This window comes from Nyctibius grandis, chromosome 5, assembly GCF_013368605.1.
Source record: "Nyctibius grandis isolate bNycGra1 chromosome 5, bNycGra1.pri, whole genome shotgun sequence".
Taxonomy (NCBI): domain Eukaryota; kingdom Metazoa; phylum Chordata; class Aves; order Nyctibiiformes; family Nyctibiidae; genus Nyctibius; species Nyctibius grandis.
In genome coordinates, this window is record NC_090662.1 from 69345878 (window position 1) to 69369503 (window position 23626).

The 23626-nt window shown below is 36.7% G+C and overlaps 1 protein-coding gene across 1 annotated transcript in view; it reads left to right on the forward strand.

Moving 5' to 3' along the window:
- Positions 1-22449, forward strand: part of MTPN (myotrophin) — a 41610-nt gene extending 19161 nt beyond the window's left edge. Inside the window, exons 2-4 of the mRNA XM_068402313.1 lie at positions 5577-5690; positions 6854-6937; positions 19166-22449. Of these exons, the coding sequence (XP_068258414.1) occupies positions 5577-5690; positions 6854-6937; positions 19166-19252 (285 nt within the window). The 3' untranslated portion in view covers positions 19253-22449. The remainder of the gene's footprint in view (positions 1-5576; positions 5691-6853; positions 6938-19165) is intronic.
- Positions 22450-23626: the final 1177 nt, after the last annotated feature.

Sequence of the window (23626 nt, forward strand, 5' to 3'; positions counted from 1 at the left end):
AAGGAACTCCTCTATGAGCTCAAATACAAAAAGGAAGTGGAATTGGGGGTGGGTACCCAGGAAGAATGTAGGTGCTTTCCCAGGGTGTGTAGGGATGGAACAAAAAAAGCCAAAGCTTGACTGGAGTTAAACTGGAAAAGGACGCAAGATACGACCAGGATTTTTGTGTAGATATATTTCTGGCAAGAAAAGGCAGAGCAAGGAAAATGTGTGCGATGGAGGGTAGTGGAAGAATTAAGTTCAACAGTAACTAATTTTGACAGTACTTACTTAAGAAATTAGTTAGAGCAGATCTTTTTATGGATTGAATTGCTCCATTACAGAAAATGGGTGATAGTTGCATTTGGAAGATGCTATAATGAACCTTACTATTAGTTATTTAAAAAGCAGAGAAAACTCTTGAAAGTATTTAGAACTGAGCTTCAAGTTTTTATTTTCCTGTCCTTCAGGGAAAAGTTGATAGCCAGCTTTCAACTGAAGCTGATACTTAAAGTCCTTCTAATTGAATATAGTGCTGTTACACATGTATGTGACTTTTTGAAGTAGGACATAAGATCAACGTGTTATAAAAATCTTCTTTCCTGCTGTCTTGTTTAGTAATTGGAGATTCACAGAGAGGCTTTTCTTTACCTGTAATCAGATTTTAATAGAGGGGATTAAAGCAGGCACCTGCTAATTGCTGGTTCTGATGTTTCATGTGTTGAACTGGTTTTTAATGTTATTGCATAGCTGGTGCCCTAGATCTTTGATCTGCAAAGAAAAACATTACTGATGTGGTTTATGCTAGACTTAACCTTAGATGTCTGACTAAGTAAACTCAATGTATTCTGAAAGGTCATTAAAGAGGTGATCATGTCTTTCCTTGTGCAAAGCCTCAGAAATAATTTGCCCTTGCAAAAACATTTGCACAATTGTTAGTGAATTTGTAGGTACACTCTAGAAAGTGAAAAGAAATAATCTTCTTTCAGGAGAGGTGTGGCCTTTGACTGAAGGTATATTTTATTTTGAAGTTGATATGATTCTTTGATTCTGAATTATGTCTCCTTCAAAGTACCCTCATAACTTTAACCTTGTTGCTGCTCTGTTAGACTATAGAAGATGTCAAAAGTCCCATAAAACTTCCTGGGAAAATTGTTCTGTCACTTTTTATCTGATATACATAAGATTTTGTTCCTGTGGACATGAGGGAAAAATCACGCTCTTTGGCAGTTCATGTGGATTCTGACCATAAACCTGTACAGACTATGGTCTTTTTTAAAGAAAACCTTTAGCAGCTTTTTAGTACAGTCTTAGTTTCAGCCTACCAAAATATTGGTTACTTTGCTGTCTCAGAGGTCAGTATTGGGAATCATCACCTAATAAGATTGCTGATACCCAAGTTCATAACATTCAGTATGGTGTCTTTGGCCAATATTATTCAAAACCACAGTAACTTCAGAAAACTTTACATAGAGATAACTCTTTTCTTTGAATCTTTACTTCCTGTGCCGTTTCTTACCTCAGCCTGTTACAGGGCTTGAGAGTCCCCTTTGTCTCATTCTGTTGACATAATTAGCCACACCTTCACCAGAGCTGCCTTATTTCTGAAAGGGCGCTCAAACCTTGACCTTATGCTTAGGTTTTCTTTTATCGTATGAAGATGTGAATAGGCATTCGGGGCATGTTGCTATAGCTACAATATATAATTTCTTTGCTAATGTGAATCCTTGAATTCTCTAGTGCATAGTCAATCGCTCTTTAGATGTCACCATATAGAGAAAAGATGCGTTTCCTGTACAAAATGTGGTCTGTCATGGCTGGCCAGTCTGTTGAAACTGAGAACCCAACTGCCCACATGAGTCAACATCTCTCCCTGTCTTAGCTGAACAGAATGCTTAAAGTGGAAGAGCACGAGAATCCAACTTGGAGTGCTCATCCAGTGAAGACTAAAATCAACACCCACAAGACTCTACATCCTAAGCTTAAAAGAGAACAGCAGCTTGTTTAGATAATCTTTGCCAACCTTATCTAGAATATTAGATGTGTTTCACGTCACTGTCTAACCAAGTAAAAAGTTTATTGGTAACCACTGTCTTTGGCACCAGTGTACTACCAATTTGGATCATGAGGGTTCAAGCAGTTTTCTGACTTTCCCTTTTTATAGATGATTTTATATAAAACTTGTATCTTGGAGACTTATTTAAGCACATAAATGGCAGCTGGTGTAGATAAAGATTGAAACTTTTAATAGACTTTCAATTAAAGATATAGTCGATATTTTCATGTCTAAAGGCACTTTCTCTTTGCAAAAGCAGAACTATAAGGATATTCTTGTGAGTTTTATAACAATTGATATTTAATCTGAATAATTTTTGTGTAAGGGTAAGGTTTAGGGGTTTTTTTAGTTGACCTATAAAATTTCCACTAAAACTGTTCAGTCTTCCAGCATGAAACTCCCTCTGAAAAAGAATTCATTTATTGTTTCCATGGATACTGATAGAGCTCTACACGAGTGGTCTCCAAACCTTTTTGATCATGCACCCTTATCAGTTAAAAAAAATTTGAGCATGCACCACCAATATCTGTATATTTATTTATAAATTATATACATGTACTACTGTACTATGTATTAATTACATTATAAAACATACCCAAAAGTGGAAATTAAAGATAAGATAAAGATGAAATAAACATACACTTTATTAACAGTGCAAAAAATATTTTCTTCTCACACCCCAATGGATTGTCTTGCACACCTCTCCAGGTTTTTGCATCCCACTTTGGAGACCACTCCTCTTCCTGTGGGGACATGCCCCAGGCAAGATAAATAGGAGATCTAAAGGCCAGAGAGAAATTATCTATGAAAAGTCCTGCAAGTTTTCTGATGTACATGTGTTAGAGACTGCATTTAAAGCAGGTGCTTGTGCCAGGGTTTGATGCCTGTATATGAAATGGATTGATTTATCTTCCCTTCCTACTTCTCTAGGTCTTGGAATGAAAGTAGAAGAGGCCAAATCAAGTTTTGTAACATTCAGTGGTCTGTTTTACAGTGGCTTTTCACACCCATGAAACAACTGGGTATTTGACTTTGTTTGTTTGTTTGTTGCAGAATCTAGGAGTACTTGCTTTTTTTTATTATTTTTGTAACATAGGATATCTTGGTTCTATTAATTCAGACTAAAACATTCTCATATTTGACTTTGAATGCTGCTGATACATTTTCTCAGTGCTAGTATTCAAATCCATGTAATCTGTGTTTGGCACATCTTTGTTTGCAGACTTCTTGCTAGGTACTTCCCTATAAACAAACTTTCATCATCTTTAAGGGAAACTTAGAAAACTCAATGTTTGGGTGGTGTTTTTTCCCTTTCAAAAGTTCATTGTCCAGCAGAAATTTATTCCACAACCAGCTTAGGAGAGAACAGAGGGATCTGTGGCATATTCTTTAAAAAGAAAAAAAAAAAAAAATCCTATAGTGTAAGCCAATGAGCCAAATAATATTTGTAAGCTTAAGGAAGGGGGAGCTTTGCTGGACTGTCCTAATCTTAAGACATGATGATTCTAAATTTCTTTTTGAATGTGAACTTTATAGCTTTACTGTGTGCTGTCCCAGGAGTTAGCTTGCTTGTCCTTCTCCCTTACCCCCTTACTTGCCATGTCTTACCAGGCATCACAGGGGTCTTTAGAGACTATTTTGGGCTAGTGATTGTGTGGCTTTTACACGGTTGGCTTCCTAAACTTATGCATCCCAATCCTTAATGTATCTGCAAATATCATGTTATTTAAATGCCAGCTGTTTTGAAGTTGATGGGAAGTGGCAAGGTGCAAATAAGAATATTGGTAGAGCTTAACTTCCTAGATAAGCTAAGTATATGCTGCTTCCTTATATGCTTCTCAGACCAATATGGCTATATGTGTGCTGTTAGTGTACTGGGATCTGCGTGATTTTTTTTTTTTTTTATTGGAACACAGTTGTTAACCACCAACATTTTGTACTGAAATTCAGCAAGAGAGAAGGTAAGTTGTATCACAAGACTATCTGCAACAACTTTACTGGTAAACAGAGTTAGACCTTCAGTTAGTCACATTGGAATGTTATGTTATGAACTGTTGTATAGTGTTGATAGTTCACATAGGTAAAGCTGTGGTGGACTTTGTTTAGAAGTACAATTTGTTGCTGTTCTGAAAATCATAGATAAAAGGAAAACTGTCTTTTTCCTGATGTCCAACATGCTTCAGAAACCACAGCCATATTTCAGGGTGAGTAACAGCAATTACACAGTTTTTTAATTGTGCTACTTACTGTTACTTCATGCTGCTTTTGAAGCCAGAACCTTCAACAGTGTGAGAACCAGGTCCTGACCTCTGAGACCACAAAACGTACAGTGTTTTAGTTAAATACCTGAAGTTAAACACTGTATTGCTTTGACTTTCAGCAGGGTATATTATGATAAGAATTGAATATTCTATTAGTAGGAGAATTCTGAGGGTGTCTTGTTATTTGGCCAGTAGTATAAAACTGATAATATAGAACACCAAATGCAGAATAAGATTTCCTTCTGACAGTCTTCCCTTCCTTTCTTAGAAGGGAGGTGATGTCTGGAATATATATGTCAAGTCCTCTATTCTGTGAACTTTCTAGAGATTTGGGGCAGGAGTGAGGGAACTGCAGGGGCTCTGTAGAGAAGCATGAATTGGTGCTGCAGCTGAAATTCTTTTGATTATTTTTCTGTGGAGATGCAGGACTTGAGGTATGATGCTAAATTTAGCCACTCCCTAAAATACTACCATTACTTGCACATACAAACAAGAAGTCACTTACCACATCGCTTGTCAGTATTTGGTTTCCAGGAACTTCTCGTCATTACTGAAGTGCAGCAAATCAGTTTATCCTTAGTTGCACAACCCAAGGTGAAGAAACAAAGCTGATTAGGCACTCACTAAATTAAATTTTGATTACACCTTAAGAGATGTCTCAATCCGCAAGTACTAGTGGCATTAAAATACAACTTCCTGTGTCGTGATTTGGTTGACTATCTTCACACTTTTTTTGTGTCATGTAGAATTGGCAGGTTCTATTTATAAAACAGAACGGACAGTTTCATAATTAGATTTTAAATTATGGATGGTGTGTACTTACTAGTAGTTATGATGCTGACTTATTTCTATGCATCTGGTTTCTCAGTGTGCAAAACTTTAATATGTGTAGAAACAGGTAAAGTAACTTAGAGTAGTCAAATATCTAGGATCCCAGTTGGGGGGAAGGAGAAGCAAAATGAGCCAATGTGAGCATTTTTTTATAAGCTCTAATGATTTTTTTAAAATTTTTTTTTAGTTACGTGAGTTACCTAGTGCACTTAGATACTCGCCACACTTGAGATGCAGTGTGGAAGGAGGGGCCAAGGTTGTCTTACAGTTTTAAATGCATAGACGAGGGAAAGGAAATCGAGCAACTTAATTTTCATTTTTCTTGGGCAGTGACTTAAATATTTGAATGGAACATTCTTCAGCATATTTGAAGGTGTTGGATTTTTTCCAAGCTCTCCTTGATGTGTTAGCTCTAAAATTTTGCTTATTAGATTATGTTTACATTGAAGGGTGAAGACGTCAACCGGACACTTGAAGGTGGGAGGAAGCCTCTTCACTATGCAGCAGACTGTGGACAGCTTGAGATTCTGGAATTTCTGCTATTGAAAGGAGCTGATATTAATGTATGTACATCAATTTGCAAACAGATCTTAGGGTCTTTCCCCCCCACACACATACATAAGCGACTGATATAAGTGCCTAAATGGTTACTGAAAGACTTAGATCTAAACAATTTGATGCATTTAAAAATATTTGAGAGGTGATCTCCTAGAGGTTAGAAGCTTAAAATTACATTTATTAAATGTTTTTATTATACTTGGACACACTAGGAAAAGTTGTTTGTAGCTATAAAAAGTTTAAATTTAATTTGCCCATGATTAGAAAAATAAATCCAGTAATCACATTGAAGTAGAGTTTGCATGAATTACATGTTACATTTGTTGGAAGGGACTTCAGAAGACAGTGCAATGCATCCTTGGCCAGGGCAGGGTCAACTCTGTTTAAATTGATGTGCTTCTCTCTTTTTTTTTTTTGGAGACATTCTTACTTGTACAGCCTTAATCATTTTGCTGTAGCTTGACATGCATGGCTTTTTGTCATGAAAAGACTTGGCTGGGCTGTATTGGCACTTCAAAATAGTGTGGTTCTACATAAAGTGAAGTTTCTAAATACATTAACCATACACCCCAAATGCTCTGCTTTAGAATACTTGTCTGAAAGTTAATGTACAAGACATCTTAGCTTTAGTCCTTAGCAAAATGGCTTGGATTTTTTCTTTGGTGTCTAGAAAGATTACCTCTTCCTCAGGAGTTCTCCTAACTGGAAAGGAGGAAAAAATGGAGGAAAAAATAAGAACATCTCGGTTGCTCTGTTTCTTATTCTTTCCAGGATTATAGTTTAGAGAGGAGAAGACAGCCCAAACGTTTCAGCCAAAACTGGTTTCTGAAGTGAGGCTGGCTGAGAAATGGGAGAATTAGGAGTAGTGTTTTTAAAGTGGGCAAAATTTGTCAGCTGAAACCCTGCAATTTCTATCATTGACCTCAACAACAGACAAACTTTGGGATACCTAGAAGTCTTCTGGAAGAAATATCTTGCTGTTACCTGACTGTTTTTTAAACAATGACTCTTCTTTTTAAAAAGGAGAGTAAAAAATTCTGAGTGAATGCATTTCTGCATATTCTTAAATGCTTGCCTTCGCTCTAATGTTGAGAAAACAAAATTTAAAAGTGAAACCTTTTAATGCTGTGTGAAATTGTGCTTCAAATAACTGTGTCTCAATTTACAGGCTCCAGACAAACATAATATCACACCACTCCTATCAGCAGTCTATGAGGGCCATGTTTCCTGTGTGAAATTGCTTCTGTCAAAGGTGAGATAAATGTTTAGAACAAGTTATCCATTAGCAAAGTATATCACTATGATTTTTTGCAGTCAGATTATGATGCTCCAGATAAGTTCAGAACATCAAACAAATGCTGTTTATGTTGCTAAACCAGAGAGGGTACTCTGATTATGGAGAAGATAGTTGAAGGAGAAAGTTCCAGGACTTCTGCAGTGTAGCAAAAGTGATAGTGACCACTAAGAGTATTGTGAGCTCCAGCTAGAGAGCAATTAACAGCAAATCAGGCAAGAAAAAAAATGCATTTCTTCAGCAGACAGGGAGGAGTGGGATTTAGCTTTGGCAGCTGCTTAAGTGTTTCATGTGATGGAATCTCCACTGTGAAGTTGCTCAGAGGTGTGGTTTCCCTCTGCTTTTGCCAGATGACTGAAAGCCCATCTGGGTTGGCAGAGTGAGGGGAAGGAAAAGTAGGAAGACAAGCTTTCTCTGTTACAGAGCTTGTAAATTTTGTCCTGGGGAGAATAAGCTTAATCTGTTTCTGTTCTCCCTTTGATTCATATTACAAAGGTGATCCCTTTTACAAAGCAGTAGTTAATTCAAGCAATGCTTTGTGTCCATTCATATGTGCTCCTTGTTACACCTCACTTACTTTGAAAAGAGGAGGTTAACAGTGCATTTTCAGTATATGAACCCACATAAATCGTTTGGCCAAAGGGTTTCATGCTGTGCAGTGTTTTCATATGCCACTTCCAAGGTAAAATGGTTTTCCTTAACTGCCTTAACACTGCATGAATTTCACTTTTCTTTGCTTCTCTGCTCCTGTCTAATGTTAGTTATGCCTTTCTGTGAAGAAACGCTGTCGCTGTTAATTTAGGATTCAAATGAATCTGACTTGCTTAAATTTGTTGTGAGGACTGATCCTTCATTTAGGATCATTATATACATGCTACAAAAAAAAGGTGTCCTTTATCCCATGTTGTATTTCTTTCCATTTCTGTTTTGAAGTGTTTTGCTTTCTAAATAAGTTGCTCAAATAATAAATAAGATGCCTTAAAACTTGAGTTCACACATGAATTGTCTGACAACTAGTAAGGGTTGTGCATTCATTGTATTTTCTGTCCTTCCTGAACCAGCTGTTTTTCACGCAGCTTGTGAGAATGTGTTGATCTCTGTACTTGGTACAGTTTGAATGGAATTGGTTAAGTTCAACCATCATCAAGATGAGGCAGTCTTACAAGATGTGCAGGATGTTATAAGAAAGTGAACTTGTACTAGGGGATGAGGTCAGAAAAATGTTACTGCAACTGGATAGTTTGGGAAAGCTTGTATTTTCAGATTTCCTCATGCAGAGCTAAATTTTGTACCACATCTGCTTGCTTCCATTCACATGGGCTAGCTGATGAAATATTTGTAAACTGAAACTTTGTTTATCAGCTCATTCTGTTTGAGGCAGATCTTATATTAAGAGGTTATTGTTTCTCTTAATGCGGTTATTTTATGACCCTTGTTTGAACATCCATTGTCACACCTTGTTTGTTACACAGTCTGATTTTGTATGTTCTTTGATAGCAGATACCTGGGAGATCAGGTAGTTCAACGCTTATTGAAAGTTCTAAAAATTACTGACTGTTTAACTTAGTTTAATGTTCTCCCTAATTACTTTTGGAGTGGGGTGTATTTTATTGTTACTCCAAATGCAGGACAAATATTGAATGTCTGATGTTAGTGTATGTAAATAGTAGAACTGCAAATGCAAATGATGGACCAATATATTTAATATTTTTCTTCAAAGCTATGCTTTGTTGCTTTTGTAAATACTTTTTCTAAATACTTACTGCTAAGAAGCTTCATTGTTTTATATGTACCTATTTTCAACTGCCTTCATTTGCCCTGCTAGTTGATCTCTTGCATACATGGCCTCTGTCCTAGAATATCCCTTAAGCTGTTAGACTAGAAGTCAATAGCCTCCTTAACATATTTTTAAACAGGAAAACAAAAATAATGACTATATTTTTGTGCTTTCACAAGTTTTGAGAACTGATGAACAGCAATGCATATCTCCTTAGTCTGTTTGCATACCACAAATATAAAAAAGTTAGCAGTTTGATCAAGTTAAAATTATGTAAGGAATAAGAGAATGTGCCTCTTCACCTGCTAAGATTAGATATAATATTAATAATTGTATGTTGGATGCAGTTGACGATTTGGAAATTGAATTGTTTTAAGCTAATATTCTATACTGCCTTCTACAGTATATGAATTGTGGGGATGTCTGTAAACCTTTCACGTGAGACTTTTGAGCTATTGAGAGGAGGAGGCGTGTTCCAAGAAATGTTTCAGACATAAAATGCAAAAAAAGTGCCTTAATAAAAGTACCAAATATGAAAAAGGTTAGCTTAGTCAAGGTGACTGCCAGGATTTTTGTAAACTTTCTGTTACGGTAGAAGATTGATTCATCTGATGAAAGTAAGCTGGTTACTCTTTCATGTAGTGTGACTGCAGAGCATTCTTTAAACGATCTGCTACTGAAAGAAGTAAAAGCATTAAAAGTAATAGGGCATAAATCACTTTCAGAGGATAATAAGTACATATAAATAGCAGAGACACTGAGTCAAGATTCTAAGCTCTTAAACTGACTAGAATGATTAGAGTGGCCCCTTGATCTTAAGCTGAAGTAGCCTGGGCTGCTGCAAACCTGTTCTGTCTGTTTTTGATAGTGGTGATCATGCAGTTGCACAGTGAAAGACAGCCAAGCTGCTTCTAAGCTCATATTAGAAACGGTTTACACTCGTAAGAGCTTAACCTGAAATGTACTGGGGGACCTACACTGGCTCTTATCAGTTCAGTCACTACAAAAGTTTTTAATGCACATGTTACATGACTAATACAATTTTCTGTAGATGACACTAATAGTTGAAGCCATTACATGTAACCAGCAATTTGTTTTATGGAATTTCAAGTAACTTTCAACAAGGCTTTCCTATGATAAAGCACAGTTTGTTATTCTTGTTATTCCTCAGAAAGGACTGTTTTGGGGTTCTTAGCTAATGTATCACCCATGAAAGTTGAATGCTGTGATGACACTGTGTCTAAAATACAAATGACTTTGAAATAGTGGAGGCGGGTGGTTTATCTGGGAATCACTAGCAGCCTGTATGCAGCTGAACTGACAGAATCATAGAATCACGTAGGTTGGAAAAGACCCTTAAGTTCATTGAGTCTAACCATAAACCTAACGCTATCAAGTCCACCATTAAACCACGTCCCTAAGTATAACGTCTACATGTCTTTTAAATACCTGCAGGGATGGTGACTCAACCACTTCCCTGGGCAGCCTGTTCCAATGCTTGACAACCTTTCTGGTGAAGAAATTTTTCCTAATATCCAATCTACACCTCCCCTGGTGCAACTAGAGGCCATTTCCTCTTGTCCTGTCACTTCTTACCTGGGAAAAGAGACCAGCACCCACCTTGCTACAACCTCCTTTCAGGTAGTTGTAGAGAGCGATAAGGTCTCCCCTCAGCCTCCTTTTCTCCAGGCTAAACAAACCCAGTTCCCTCAGCTGCTCCTCATAGGAGGTACTCTCTAGACCCTTCACCAGCTTTGTTGTTCTTCTTTGGATGTGTTCCAGCACCTGTGATGGCTTTACACAGATCTGCATTTGAAATGTGGTGGAATATTTAAGGTCATAAAAAGAAAGAGTTGAGGATTAGGAATTTTTAGGTATGTAGTTATGATGTCTGGGCTAGAAAGCTTTTAATAATCCATTGAAATCTAGCTGATCAACTGGATGTGATATGTCAAACCGTCCTTCACATACATTGCTCTTCTAATGGTAAGTTGGGGAAAATTTCCAAGGTTAGCATAGGGTGCTAGGATGATTTGAAATAGTTCTAATTCTGTTCCTTATCACCATTTTCAGCATAAGAGTTCAGAATGGACACTGTAAGGAGAAGTTAAAAAATAGTTATTTCATTGGTCTGGAGATAAGATGCTCCTTTTCTCCTCAGAAGCTCAGTTATTAATTATAAAGCTGATGGATAAATTTGCTTTTTTCTTATATTAAAGCAAGAATTGTTATGCTAATTATATGCATTTATTTGGCACACAGGTAACACTGTGTTTTTCTTTCTTATGGAAAACTAAACTGTTACACTACATTTGGAGTGACTACAGGAGGAACAAAACTAAAGATGTTGCTCTAAGTCCTAAACTACTAGCTCTTTGTCCTTTTGTTGTCTTCTGAGAAGTGGTAGAAAGCCAATTCTAACTTTCAAGTAGTGCTCCCAGCCATTCTTGCTATAGCCCCAACCAGCTAACCAGTTCTTGTTCTCTGGGGTTAGTAATGCATCAGAATCAAATGGTTTCACAGCTTCTAAGGAAGCAGGTTTCCTCTGGGAACTGCTCACATGTGAAGTTTTATGTGAAGGCAGTGGAGGGAGAGAGATGTTTCAAATTCTCAAGAGCTCCCTGAAGTACTAATCTGGTTTGGCAGTAGCCTATCAGGGTGATACCTTGTACAAGCCCTCTGTCTCAGAAGCAGAACTTTCTACTTTATTCTGCAGTATTTGTAGGAATATGTTAAGGAAAAGCATAGATAAATCAGGCTGGACTACATCTAACAAGCAGATTAAATCATTTTTAAAAATAAGTCTTGAAGGGACCCTAAGAGGTTGTCTTCAAGTCATTCTTAAGAGTGCTGCTGTTGTATTAGATGACTATCTGACTTGTTCTTGAAGACCTTCCATCAATCAACTTCAGTGTCTGCCATTCATTAATATATTCAACTCTCCATCATGCTGGAGTTCAAGTCTCTGGAATAGAACTGTATGTTGTTTATCACATTGTAGTATCATCATCATTAGGGAACCTATGGCTAGGTTTGGTCAGCTTCTGAATAAAATTACTGTTGCTAGGAGAGTTGTGTTGCATTGCATGCCCTGTATCTAAATCTTGTGGATCTCAGGGGCTTGAATGTGTATAAAATTATATAAATAAGCTACTTTCTGAAAATCCAAAAGATCTTACTAGCAACCTTAACTCTTAATTTGAATAGCTTTGTTTTGGGCATTCATAACTGTAGGGAGATGTAATTTAACATGCTGCTTTCTAAAGAAACAAAGTGGAAAAGTGTGGTATGTGATCTATAAATGGCCCTTTCCTTGGGCAATTTGAAATATTCTAGTGTTAAAGCAGTTTTTGAGGCTGTAGTTTGACAAGACAAAACGTTCAATGGTATAAGGAGTCTTTACACTATCACCAGTTGCCTAAAATGGATTTTGTATAGCAGCATTTGGAAATGGGTGAGGAATCTAGCAAGACGTTACAAAAAAAACCGCCTCATCGGTAGCCTTGTCAGGATTTGTATGGGTCTGTGGAGATGGGGGGGGGACCTAATTAAGCAGGCATTGCCACTGAATGCTTTGTAACATACAGCCAACGTGCAGTCACGTTTAAATCTGCCTGGCCAGATACTTGAGTTGTCTTCAGAAGTTTAGTTTGTGGTGTTCTGCAGCAGTTCTAATCCCATAAAAGCGAAGGAGTGCTTCTACACAGCCTTTCTTCCCATACTGTCCCACAAGTGTGTGAGATGAGCATGCTGTCTACCAACAATTAGGCTGCAGTCCCATGTTACATACTACATACAGTACTCTTACCTGCATATTCCCACTGCTTCCTTGCAATACACCTGGCACTTAGCCTGCTTATTTGTCCCTATTGCAAGTTAATTTTCTGTAGCTAGTTTCCTACCAATTGAGGCCTCCAAATTAAAGGACTGTTTCGAATTTACTTCCTTGTGTTAGTTTATGGAATTGCAGAAGTACTGGTTCCAAATCGAGAGACAGAACTGAGGTATCTTCAGTTTCACTTCAGCTACTGCCTTGGGAATTTTTTCAGTGCTTTTGCAGTGTGATCTACCTGTTCCAGAGGGTCGTCTACTGGGCTTCATTACAGGTTTTGTAGATGTACAATAGAACCCAGTTTCTATGTTTTACTGCTCACCTAGTCTCTATGTTGTTTGTAAATGGCAGATGGTGTTTGCTTGTTGCTGTGTACTAAATGCTTGCTCAGCTCTCTCTGTTCTGGCACTGTATTTGTAGGGGATGGATGAATTTCAGATTAAATTTGAGAATAAGAAACATGGGACAGACGGGAAGGATGAAGCTGAAGTCCCTTTAGCTAGCCCTGTAGCGTTCCTTATACCCACGCTTGCCTTATACTATTAGTTGCAAAGACACAAGTGGTCTCTTTCTCCCCATTACCATACTTCATGTTTATTCTTGAAGAAGCTACGGGGAAAATATTTTTGCAAGCATATTTGTCATAATTTTGAAAGCCTGGTTCAATTTTGTTAGTTTTGATAAGCTAAAGAAACACCAGCTATTGTCATTTGACAGCATTTACCTGGGATATTGTCATATCTGAAGGATTAATGCATCCTTACAATCTCTTTTCTAAGAAAAAAAAAAAAAATAGTCAAGGCTAAAGCTTATCTAGCCCTTGCATAACTTTTGCCACAACTGTATTCCTTTTTTCTTTGTTGTTGTTTCCATGCAAGTCTGTATTCCTTAGCTGTACAGTACAAGATCTGTGGAAATTTAAATTTGACTAGAAGCTTATGTTGGGAGGCCTCTGGAAGTACCTGATCACAGGAAATCGTATTGCTTGAATGCACAGTTTCATTGCCTGGGAAATGTATTTGGAATTAAATATATGCATTTTGTAAGTAAAGAAAGATTCTCATTGCTTCATTTTAGCAATGAAAGTAAAAATACTAGAAATCTTTATTATGAAATAGGCTGGGCAAAATCTGAATACCAATTTGGGTTAATAGCAATGGTTTTGACCTTTGTATGGAAAGTAGAGTTCAGCTATAATTGTAGGTGGGAATGAAGCTTTAAGGAGGTGAGAAGTGAAGTGAAATAGATGCTTGAAAAAGGAGCTGTAGCTGCATGCTCAATGAGAAGGGGTTTCACTGGTAAACATAAGAAAGGCTAGAATATTACGCCTGCTAAAACAGAGCGTACCATGCTGCTACCTCTCTTGTGCAGTTTCAGGGAACTGGAACTGGTTCCTTCTGGATAAGTTTAGGTTTCATAGATCTTATTTCCTGTCTCTTCCCTCCCACTACCCACCTAAGAATGCATTTAGTTCTGTCTTGTGTCAACCATGGCTCCAAATTATGACATAGTTAACATTTTCTAAACTGCCTGGTAATCCTGTAGCATTTTGCTGCATGTTGAAACTGGAGCGATATGAAAACTGCAGGAGAGCTCCTTCCTTAATCTTGCATGTGTTATAACACTTAGTCTGGCTTTTCAAATTGCTGTCTCTGGAGGGATATTAAGAGCTCCCTAAACCAAGTGGTTTAGCTGTAAGTTTCTTCTTAGAGCCCCTGCAAACATTTAAAGTGTTATCTTCTGTGAAAGTCAGGTAATCCCATAACATTTGGTTTGACCTTGGAAAGTACATTCATCAAAAAATGGTGAATTAAGTACTGTGAAAAAGAATCATTTGGTGGAATTTCCTGGTGGGTTTTACAGGAAGTATTTGAAATGTGATTTTAATATTCATTAGTGGTTGCAAATGAGTACTCCAGCAGGTTTAAACAGTAATTTTGCAGCTTCAGAAAGCAAACAGCTCTATAATGCTGCTTTTACTCTTTGGTAAAGCCTTTGTTCAATATTGAAGTTGTTGACAATGTTTCAGGTTTAGGTTCTGGGATTTTTTTTTTTCCAAGTTTTCACCTATTGTATTGGTTGCATGGATTTAACCCCCAATAATTTGTTGTTGTGTTTTTTTATTCATGAAGCATAGCAAAAAAACAATTGCTGAATTATGGTTTTATGATTAAGGTACTTTGAACTGTATCTTCACATATTACCATGATTTGTGTTGGTGTTCAAGTTCAGACGTCAGACGTTTCTTCCAATATGAAAAAAAAGAGATATAACCAACATACAGTTATTTTGCATAAATAAAACAACTTGCGTTGTTTAAAACAAAGTGAAATAGTTATAGACTTTGCTCTCATAATTACAGTGCATACATAGGATTACTAATAAGCACCTAACATAACTTAAGGGTAGATATATTCTTCCAAAGGTAGTTTCTCAAAGGGGCCTTTGTTACACACTTTCTTCTGAAGTTAGCATTTCAGTGAGGACTTCCTGATGCCTTGTTGAGTCCAGTGCAGAGCCACGAAGATGATAAAGGGAGTGGAACATCTCCCTTATGAGGAAAGGCTGAGGGAGCTGGGTCTCTTTAGCTTGCAGAAGAGGAGACTGAGGGGTGACCTCATTAATGTTTATAAATATGTAAAGGGCAAGTGTCATGAGGATGGAGCCAGGCTCTTCTCAGTGACATCCATTGACAGGACGAGGGGCAGTGGGTGCAAGCTGGAACACAGGAGGTTCCACATAAATATGAGGAAAAACTTCTTTACAGTGAGGGTAACTGAACACTGGAACAGGCTGCCCAGAGAGGTTGTGGAGTCTCCTTCTCTGGAGACATTCAAAACCCGCCTGGATGCATTCCTGTGTGATATGGTCTAGGTAATCCTGCTCGGGCAGGGGGATTGGACTAGATGATCTTTCGAGGTCCCTTCCAATCCCTAACGTTCTGTGATTCTGTGTGATTCTGTTTTGATTTTGGAATAGGCAATGCTCAGTTTGATTTCTTACACTATAAGAAACTTTGATGCAGTTTGAAAACTTCAAAAGTTGAGGTTACAAATATAAATATAAAAAAATTCAAATTAAGACTCTTACAAAAGAGAAATTTTTAGTGTAGGAGAAACCAGCATCATGTTACAATAGACAATTAAACTGCTTTGAATGCTTCTAATAGATGATGAGGCTTGTTGCAAGAGATGCAACAAATCGCATCCATTTGTTCATCTGTCAAAATAGTTCTGCTTTTTGTAAAATATCTAACACAATTGAATCTCTGCTTTCTACTAAAAATGTGTTATAAGAAATATCTTATTGAGTTAGGCAATTTAGCACCTTTTTTCTCCTCTGACAGTGGCAAAAGGGATGCCATTTGGGAACAGTTGTGAATTTGACCATTTTTGCTCACTTATTCCCCTCATTCATAGGTGTTGAATTGGGGATTTTAGAGGTACACACATCTATCCACTTTAAGAAGTGTTTATAGATTTTTTTTTGTCCATTAATTCATCCATATCCTTTTTGAACAAGCTGACATCTGCCTACATAACTTCATCTGGCAACTAGTTCTGGAAGTTTGCTGCTAGCTGTGTAAACCAGTCTTCTACTGGCTTCATTAAGTGGTCTCAGTTCCAGTTTCACAGGGTTTGATGACAGCTCTGCATTGCCTTTATCTGCTGCCTTCGAGTTTTTATTTTTCCTGAACTGCAACTATACCCTAGTAGCTATTATGCTGCCTTCAGAGCACATTTAACGTTTGTGCTTTGCCCAGTGGCTTAAGAGGGCAAATGTACTTGTTTGTTATTACCTTGCCAAAGAAAGAGAGTTTATATATATTTTTGTGTGTGTATTTTAAGAAAAAAACATAACATGAACATAAAATGTTAATAGTTTTTACTTTGGGGAAGTAGAGAATACTATGGAACCACTTTACTTTTATGCACTTTTCATTAAACTTGCTTCAAGGCAGTGTTGTACTTCTGAAAATTAAAGTCCTCTTGACCTGAACTTTATTATTTCCTTCTTGTTCTATTGAATTCAGGCAGGAATCTTTTTGCCTAGCTGAGGGGCCATTTTCCTAATTTATTAACACTGAGTTTATTAAATGGTGTCCTCCTTAGGTAGTCATGACCCTCTTATCCTACATTCAGTGAGGCTGGTTTAGAAACTCAGGTCTTGCAAGTCTAACTTTTCTGTGGTACAAATGTGCATGAGAGTGGAAAGCAGTCCTATGTCTAAACTAAAAGTCCTCTTTATACTTTAAAGTTACTTCAGTTATCAGTTATCTTTTATACTACAAATGCTGATACATTGGTGGAGAGTTTTATAAGTTAAAGTTCTTTAAACTGTGATTCAAGATGAATATTGGTAAGTCAGTTGCTGCACAGTTCCATTTTTCTTCAAGTCTAAGTTAATTCAGGTTTTCTGAGCTTAACATCAAAGAACAGCTTTGAAGCCCTTTTGATTTCCACATGGACTCTAATCTGAGAGTGCTATCTAAGCAGTGGAAATAATAAACACCTGTAAAAGAAGCCTTTTTTTCTCCCAGAACAAATAATAACTGTTGAATACCTGCTAAATCTCTCGGGAGTTTTAGGGAAAAAATAAATGTTTCACAAGCAGTGGGTTTCAGTGGTTTCAGCCTAAGTGTGTGTTTGCAATGACCAACTAATCATTTCTTGGGAACAGACCAATTCAGCTCATGTTCATTCCCAACAGAACAGTGATACTGCAGCATACTGCGTTCTGTTTAGGCCAAGGATGTTACATAGTGACAAGAAGGAGGTAAATGTTACAATTGCTCCCATCACTGGAGTGAATTTATTGCATATGCACAAAATGTATGCCTGTACTCTACTACCTGAAAGGTATTAGAGAAAGTGAGCTGCCTGGAAGGAATTGTTGCAATTATAAGTATCCCTCTCTGAATTCTTTACTGGACTTCTCAAGACAATTTCATTTTCCCAGGCTCTTTCCCTGATAGCAGAAGCCTGTCTCCCTGCCCCACAGCTGACTGCCACCAAACAAAACAGTCTGTTCAGCTCCTGTCTTGCACTGAGGGTCTGTAGGGGCTGCAAGGAACGCGAATGGCTGCAACAGGATCAGTTTGGCCAGTGGACCACAGGATGGGCACTGCTGCCTTAGAAACCACTGTAAAGCCATCTTTTTAGAATGGCGAATTAGATATTTACAAGTGAAGAGAGTAGATATTTCAAAGATGGAAATATTCTATATTATGAAAAGTAGTATTGGCAGCAAATCATAGCAATGTCAGATCCAGTTTATTAGATTGTTAGAAAGTTACAATGGGAAGTTTAGTGGGCTGAGAGTTGTCTTGGGAACAGATGTGGTGTGATGTATGGAAGTTTAGTGGGGTTTTATGTATATAATCTTTTATTAGTAAAGAAACTCTTGAAATTCTAGGTCCATTGTGTTCTTAGAAAACTATTGGGTGTCCTTTACTATTAATCTGTGCACTTCCTTCCGAGTAACATAACTGAGAAAAGATTTGTATGTGTTCAACGGAGAGTTTATATGTAAAACTAAAGACAAACCTCTGCAGCACATGCTCTTGCCACCCACAGTGTTTTTCCTGTCACTTGATTGAGCAAATACACATATTTTGAAGTGACACTTGCATATCTTCTCAAGAGGAGGTGTTCTGGAATATAACTTATTTTCAGGAAACATTTCTTTGATCTCTGTAGTCAGTCCTGTGTTCTCTAATAACTTTTATCCCTTTATTTAACTATTTACAATTCAGTCTGGTTTTTCACTTTTATGTATATGACTACACAGTGCTCAAAACAAACATGACTAGTTAATCACTGTTTGCTTCTCTTTTGCTCTCCTCCCATAATTCTGTCACTGAGGCTGCATTTGTGCTTACTATTCTGCAGTTTGTCTAGTTGGTTCATTTGTTATCTTCTCTCCATCTTCCTGTTGTCTCCCTATTCTGTTTTGTTGCCTTTTAGGTGTAGGCATAGCTTATTCAAAACAAACTTGATCAGTTTTGGCCTTTGAATTATTTGGGCTTTTTTTCTATGTAGCAATAGGGATTTTTTCAAAATTGGAGAAAGAAGCACAATCCTAAATGGAAGTAGTCTTTTATGATATGGAAATGAAATAGTATGATTTGTTAGTAACTAAGCTCTGCCAGAGGTTACCCGTTTAATTTGGCGTGTGAAAAAGCTTGCTTCACTATAGACTTCATAGAAGTGTGTAACACTGAATTCTTGCGTTCATTTGAGTAGTTCCTGGAAACAAACAAACAAACAAAAAACCACATCTGTTTCTATCCAAGATGAACTTATAATTTGTTGATCTTGCAACTTACTGTGTGACAAAAGTTACGTGACTTTTTTTTTCCCCAGTTCTAAAGTAAATTTTGAAATGTAGATTAACTGCATGTCGAATAGTTTTGTACATAGATCTTGCCTGTTTGATTTCTAAATTAAAACAATGCTAAAACTAAAAAGCTGTATGTAATCAATATAATTATCCGAGGTAAGTAATTGTTGTGACACACTTAGTACTAATACAGCCTGGCTTTATGAATTGACAATCCTTCTCAATGTCTTTACAGGGTGCTGATAAGACTGTGAAAGGCCCAGATGGACTAACTGCCTTTGAAGCCACTGACAACCAGGCAATCAAAACTCTTCTTCAGTGACGGATGGACTGATATCTTAAATGTCTCTCCTGTGGCCTCACACTGCTGCCTGTCTGTCACTCTTTGCATCTTCCAGCTTCTTCAGCTAAATACTTTGTGGGGAGGGAAATTCATTATGAATCAGGCTAGTTAGGGGCTTGTATCGATGATAATCTGTTTGGAGAGGGTTGAAAACTATTACGAACAGTGTCCCTCTAGGATTTCTTTTCAGTGCACAATCTCTTCCCATTTCTAGTGAAAATGGAAGAAGGAAGACAGACCATGACCTTGAATTCTTGGCTTGTAAACCTCCTAGGTTAGTACTAAGATTTTTGTTGAAATATTCCTTTAGATGAAAGTACTGTGCTATATACCTGAAACTAATTGTGAAGGAGACAATAGTCCTATGCTATTAGTGTCTGCCATAATCTGAAGTGTAGCAATGTAGGTGGCTGGGTTGCTTTTCTCTCTTCTCTCTCAGTGGGTAGCTTTATTCTTCTGCCTAAAGCTTATGTTGCAGTTTTGAGGATTTTTGATGCTAGTCATTGGAGCTGTTCTTTATATTGACTAATTGGATGTCACACTAATGTTTTTCTGACTCTTGAGTAAACCAAGAAAGATCATTTGAGGCTTGGTGGTGTTACACTCCAGAATATCTTCCAAGGTACTTTTGGATGCTTGAATTTGAGGTTTTTCTTTACCATGTTTGTTCTAGTCCAGGACAGATGTTTTAAGTGACTGTTTTTGAGAGAGTTCAAAATGTCACTGTAGTTATTTACAAAAGGATTATAAAATGGAATTTCTCTACTCTTGATGTCAGCATAAAATTTATAGACACGTGTGAAAGCTACAGGCTCTTTGGTACACAAGGATAATCAAGTCAAATGTGGAAAATGAACAGCAATTATTTAGACATTCATATCAGGTGAAAATTGTTGCTAGATATTCTGGTAAACTTTTAAAATACATGTAAGCTTTCTAAGTTCAGGTGTTAGGAACAGGAAGACATACAAGTAGAAGTCTTAGCTTGCTCTAAATACTGGAGGGGAAAAAAAAAATCACTTTTAATTGTGCATATCTTTGAATTGGTGTTTCATTGTTGGCTGAATGAACCTCTTAAATTTCATTAAGACAGGGGTCTAGTTCTGAAAGTTCCCAGTGCAACCATACCACATTAACCATCGACTTGTAGGTAAGATTTCTTATACCAGTAAGTATGATAGTACTATGACAGTCTCAATAATTCATGGGAAGGTATTTAATGATGTTGTAGGGATTCCTGTCGTATGTTATAGTCCTCAGGAATATATGAGCTTCTGGCTTTCGTCTTGAAAATTTTCATTAGACTTCTGATTCACCCAAAACTGAATAACAGATTTTATAACAGAAAAGTGTATACCACAAACTGTACATCTTCCTCTTTTTTGGAATACAGATTTCAAACTTTCTGATAACATACACAATACAGAAAACAAGTGTATATAATGTCTCATGCTGAATTCTTAAACAAAAGTAGCCGATATTATTTTGATATCACTGTTGAAATTGAGAGGATATGTAGAAGTAGGCTGGTGACTACCATTCATATTTAATGGAGACTTAGTTTTACTTGAATCATGTTACATATTATGATTGAATGTCTCAGCTATAAAAAGCCTTGCATTTAGACTGTAAAATGAGAGCAGAAACTGATTTACATGTACACATCCCATAAGAAAAGCAATGGAGAAAACAATCAACTCTGGTCATAAACTGTACAGTGCAATTACTCTTTGCTTCTTGGAGATGGGTGGCAAGGAAGAGCAGAAGGGTTGGAAATCAGTGATAAATAATTGGTGAGCTGCTGATAAAAGAACGAGCATGTTTGGTGAACAGTGCTTTTAATGACTATTTAAAGAGAACTCTTTAATCTTATCTCTGATCAGTGCTGGATTGCCATGTCATTGTAATAGTGTGAACACAGACTATAGATTTAACTTTTCAGCTGTGAAAGTAACCATCTTTGGCATAAATTTGCCTCCATATTATGCTATTAAATATTTAGCTATTAAAATACTAGTCTAGAAAACTGCAATCTGTTTTTATGTGCAAAACTTGATTATTCAAGTTTTTTGTGTTGATTATTGTCAAGTTGTCTGGCCATAGTGGTTTTGGTTGTTTTTTTAATCTGTATTCTTTTCTGCCCTTCCCTTCAACTCTCATTTAAGTGAGCATTATTGTAGTAAAGAAACATCATCTTTGTACTAACTCTTCTGGTGATTCACTGAGGCAATTTTGCCTTCCTTTTTCTACAATTATGTGGACACCTTATTTTTTCTTACTTGACTTGAGGGAAAAAAAAAAAATGCAAATGAACTTCAGTGAGACAAGTGTTAATTTGGCTGTAATACATACCCAAGCTGCCTTTCAAGATAGTTAAAAGATGGCATTTAATGTTTGGCTCATAAAGAAGAAATACTCTTTGCTTTTTGCACTACATAAGAGGTGATTGGTCATTTTGCCCAGGGTTAAAAAAGAAGTAATAATAAAAGCTTATGCTTTTATAATTTTATAGAAAGTGGGCTTGTTCATTTGTTCCCTTCTTGTTAGCTATTTTATGAAAAAAAATAATGTGTGGCTGCCTATATCTTTGAGTAGGTCCTAACTAGATGAAAATACCAAACTGTAAATTATTTTACATTCTATAAACAGAATTTAAATACTTTATCAGACTGGAATCACATACTTGGAAATCTACTTTGTTCTTAAACCTTTTCCTTCGATGTTTGTGCTGAATAAGGTATAACCTTAAGTATATTTTGGATTTTGTAAACTCTGCTCCTTTTTCTCGAAGGGGGAGCAAATGGGAAAAGGAGTATGATAGTTAAATGGAACTTTATCCTTGAACATAACATTCAATTATTTGTAGAAGAGTCTGGTAAGAATAGAGTGTCCTAGGTCAAGCAATTGCAGTGTTGCATGCAAAATTTCAAAATGAACTTGTCTTAATTATATTTGTAAATGGATAAACAATCATCTTTCTACACAGTGATGGAAGAAAATTAGTGCTCTGTGCATTTTGATATCTGACTTCCTCTTTTCACCATTGTTAACTGTTTTCACACAGTTGGGTTCATCATTATCATGGTTCATAGACATCAGAATGCTAAATGATACTGTATTTTTAAGTTTGTGTTGCAAGAATGAATGGAATAAACTTGAATTGTGCGATATGAGAATGTGGATTTTTATTTCCCTTTCTGCCTCCTGTGTTTTGTTAATCTCTGGCTACATCTTTTTATTTGCCTAGAAGGCATCTAAGCTCCAGCTCGTACATACAGTGATTAAAATGTTCAGGTACTTATAAGACTTAAATGTGGAATGGAAGCTGCTTTGATAACTAAATATATTAAGTTGTTTGGGGTTTTTTTTTTTAAATTACATCCATTTAAAAGGGGTTTTAATTAATTTTGTGGTCTTGTAGTCTGCATTTCCTGCTTAAATAGTGATGCGTAATGTTGAAGATCTCTTACATTAAATTCGAAGAGAGTCTATAGATAGAGGGATGTTCCCCCCATTACCTGTGACTAAAACAATTTATTCTCTCCTTTACTTCATCAAAGAAATCGAAACAGTTATTTGCAGAAAGCACAGCTGAAGTATAGATACAATTCTATAGAAATGTGTATTCATTATTCTTGTTGCATCTTTATGGTGACTTTGTCAGAACTTCCTTTTGTAACTTTGCTTGTCAGTAGAGATTTAGATCCAATTGCTTGAATTGTTTGATATGATTTATTTTAAAATATACACTTTGACACAGCACCTTCCTGTATTTTTTCTTTAAAAGTGGGAAAACTATAGATATGGAAAAAATATTTCAAAAGAAACTTAGTTTGGCTGGTTTTCTCTGCTAAACTTTGAAAACAGGGACTTGTAATGCTGTTTGCACTACCTTTCAGTCAAATATTGGAGAAAAGGAGGACATGTTCTTCATAAAAACCAACGCAGCTGAAATAGTATGATGGTCAGTGGCAACTGAAGTGTGTGCTTCAGTTCCTGTGTTCATACTACTGTTTTTTTGTTTGTTTTTTAATGGATAGATTTTCTGTAGGAGGAAATACTAGATAAGATGCAGAATGCAGTTTTCTTTCACTCACGTTTCTCAGTGACTGGCTAACCAAATTCATCTATAGATGTAAAGACTCTTCCTACTATTTGTCTATGGCTGATCTTCTGGAATGAATGGATTTCTCAGCTCTGTTCCAAAAGGAAGTTGGCCCAAGAAAGCAATTTTTTCAATTCCATCACTTGATTGTTTCTGTCAGTTTTGAGAAAATTATGTTCTGGAAGCTCTCCTCAAAATATTTCTTTTTATTCATAATCTGACATCTTGGAACAGCTTTCAATTAAGTT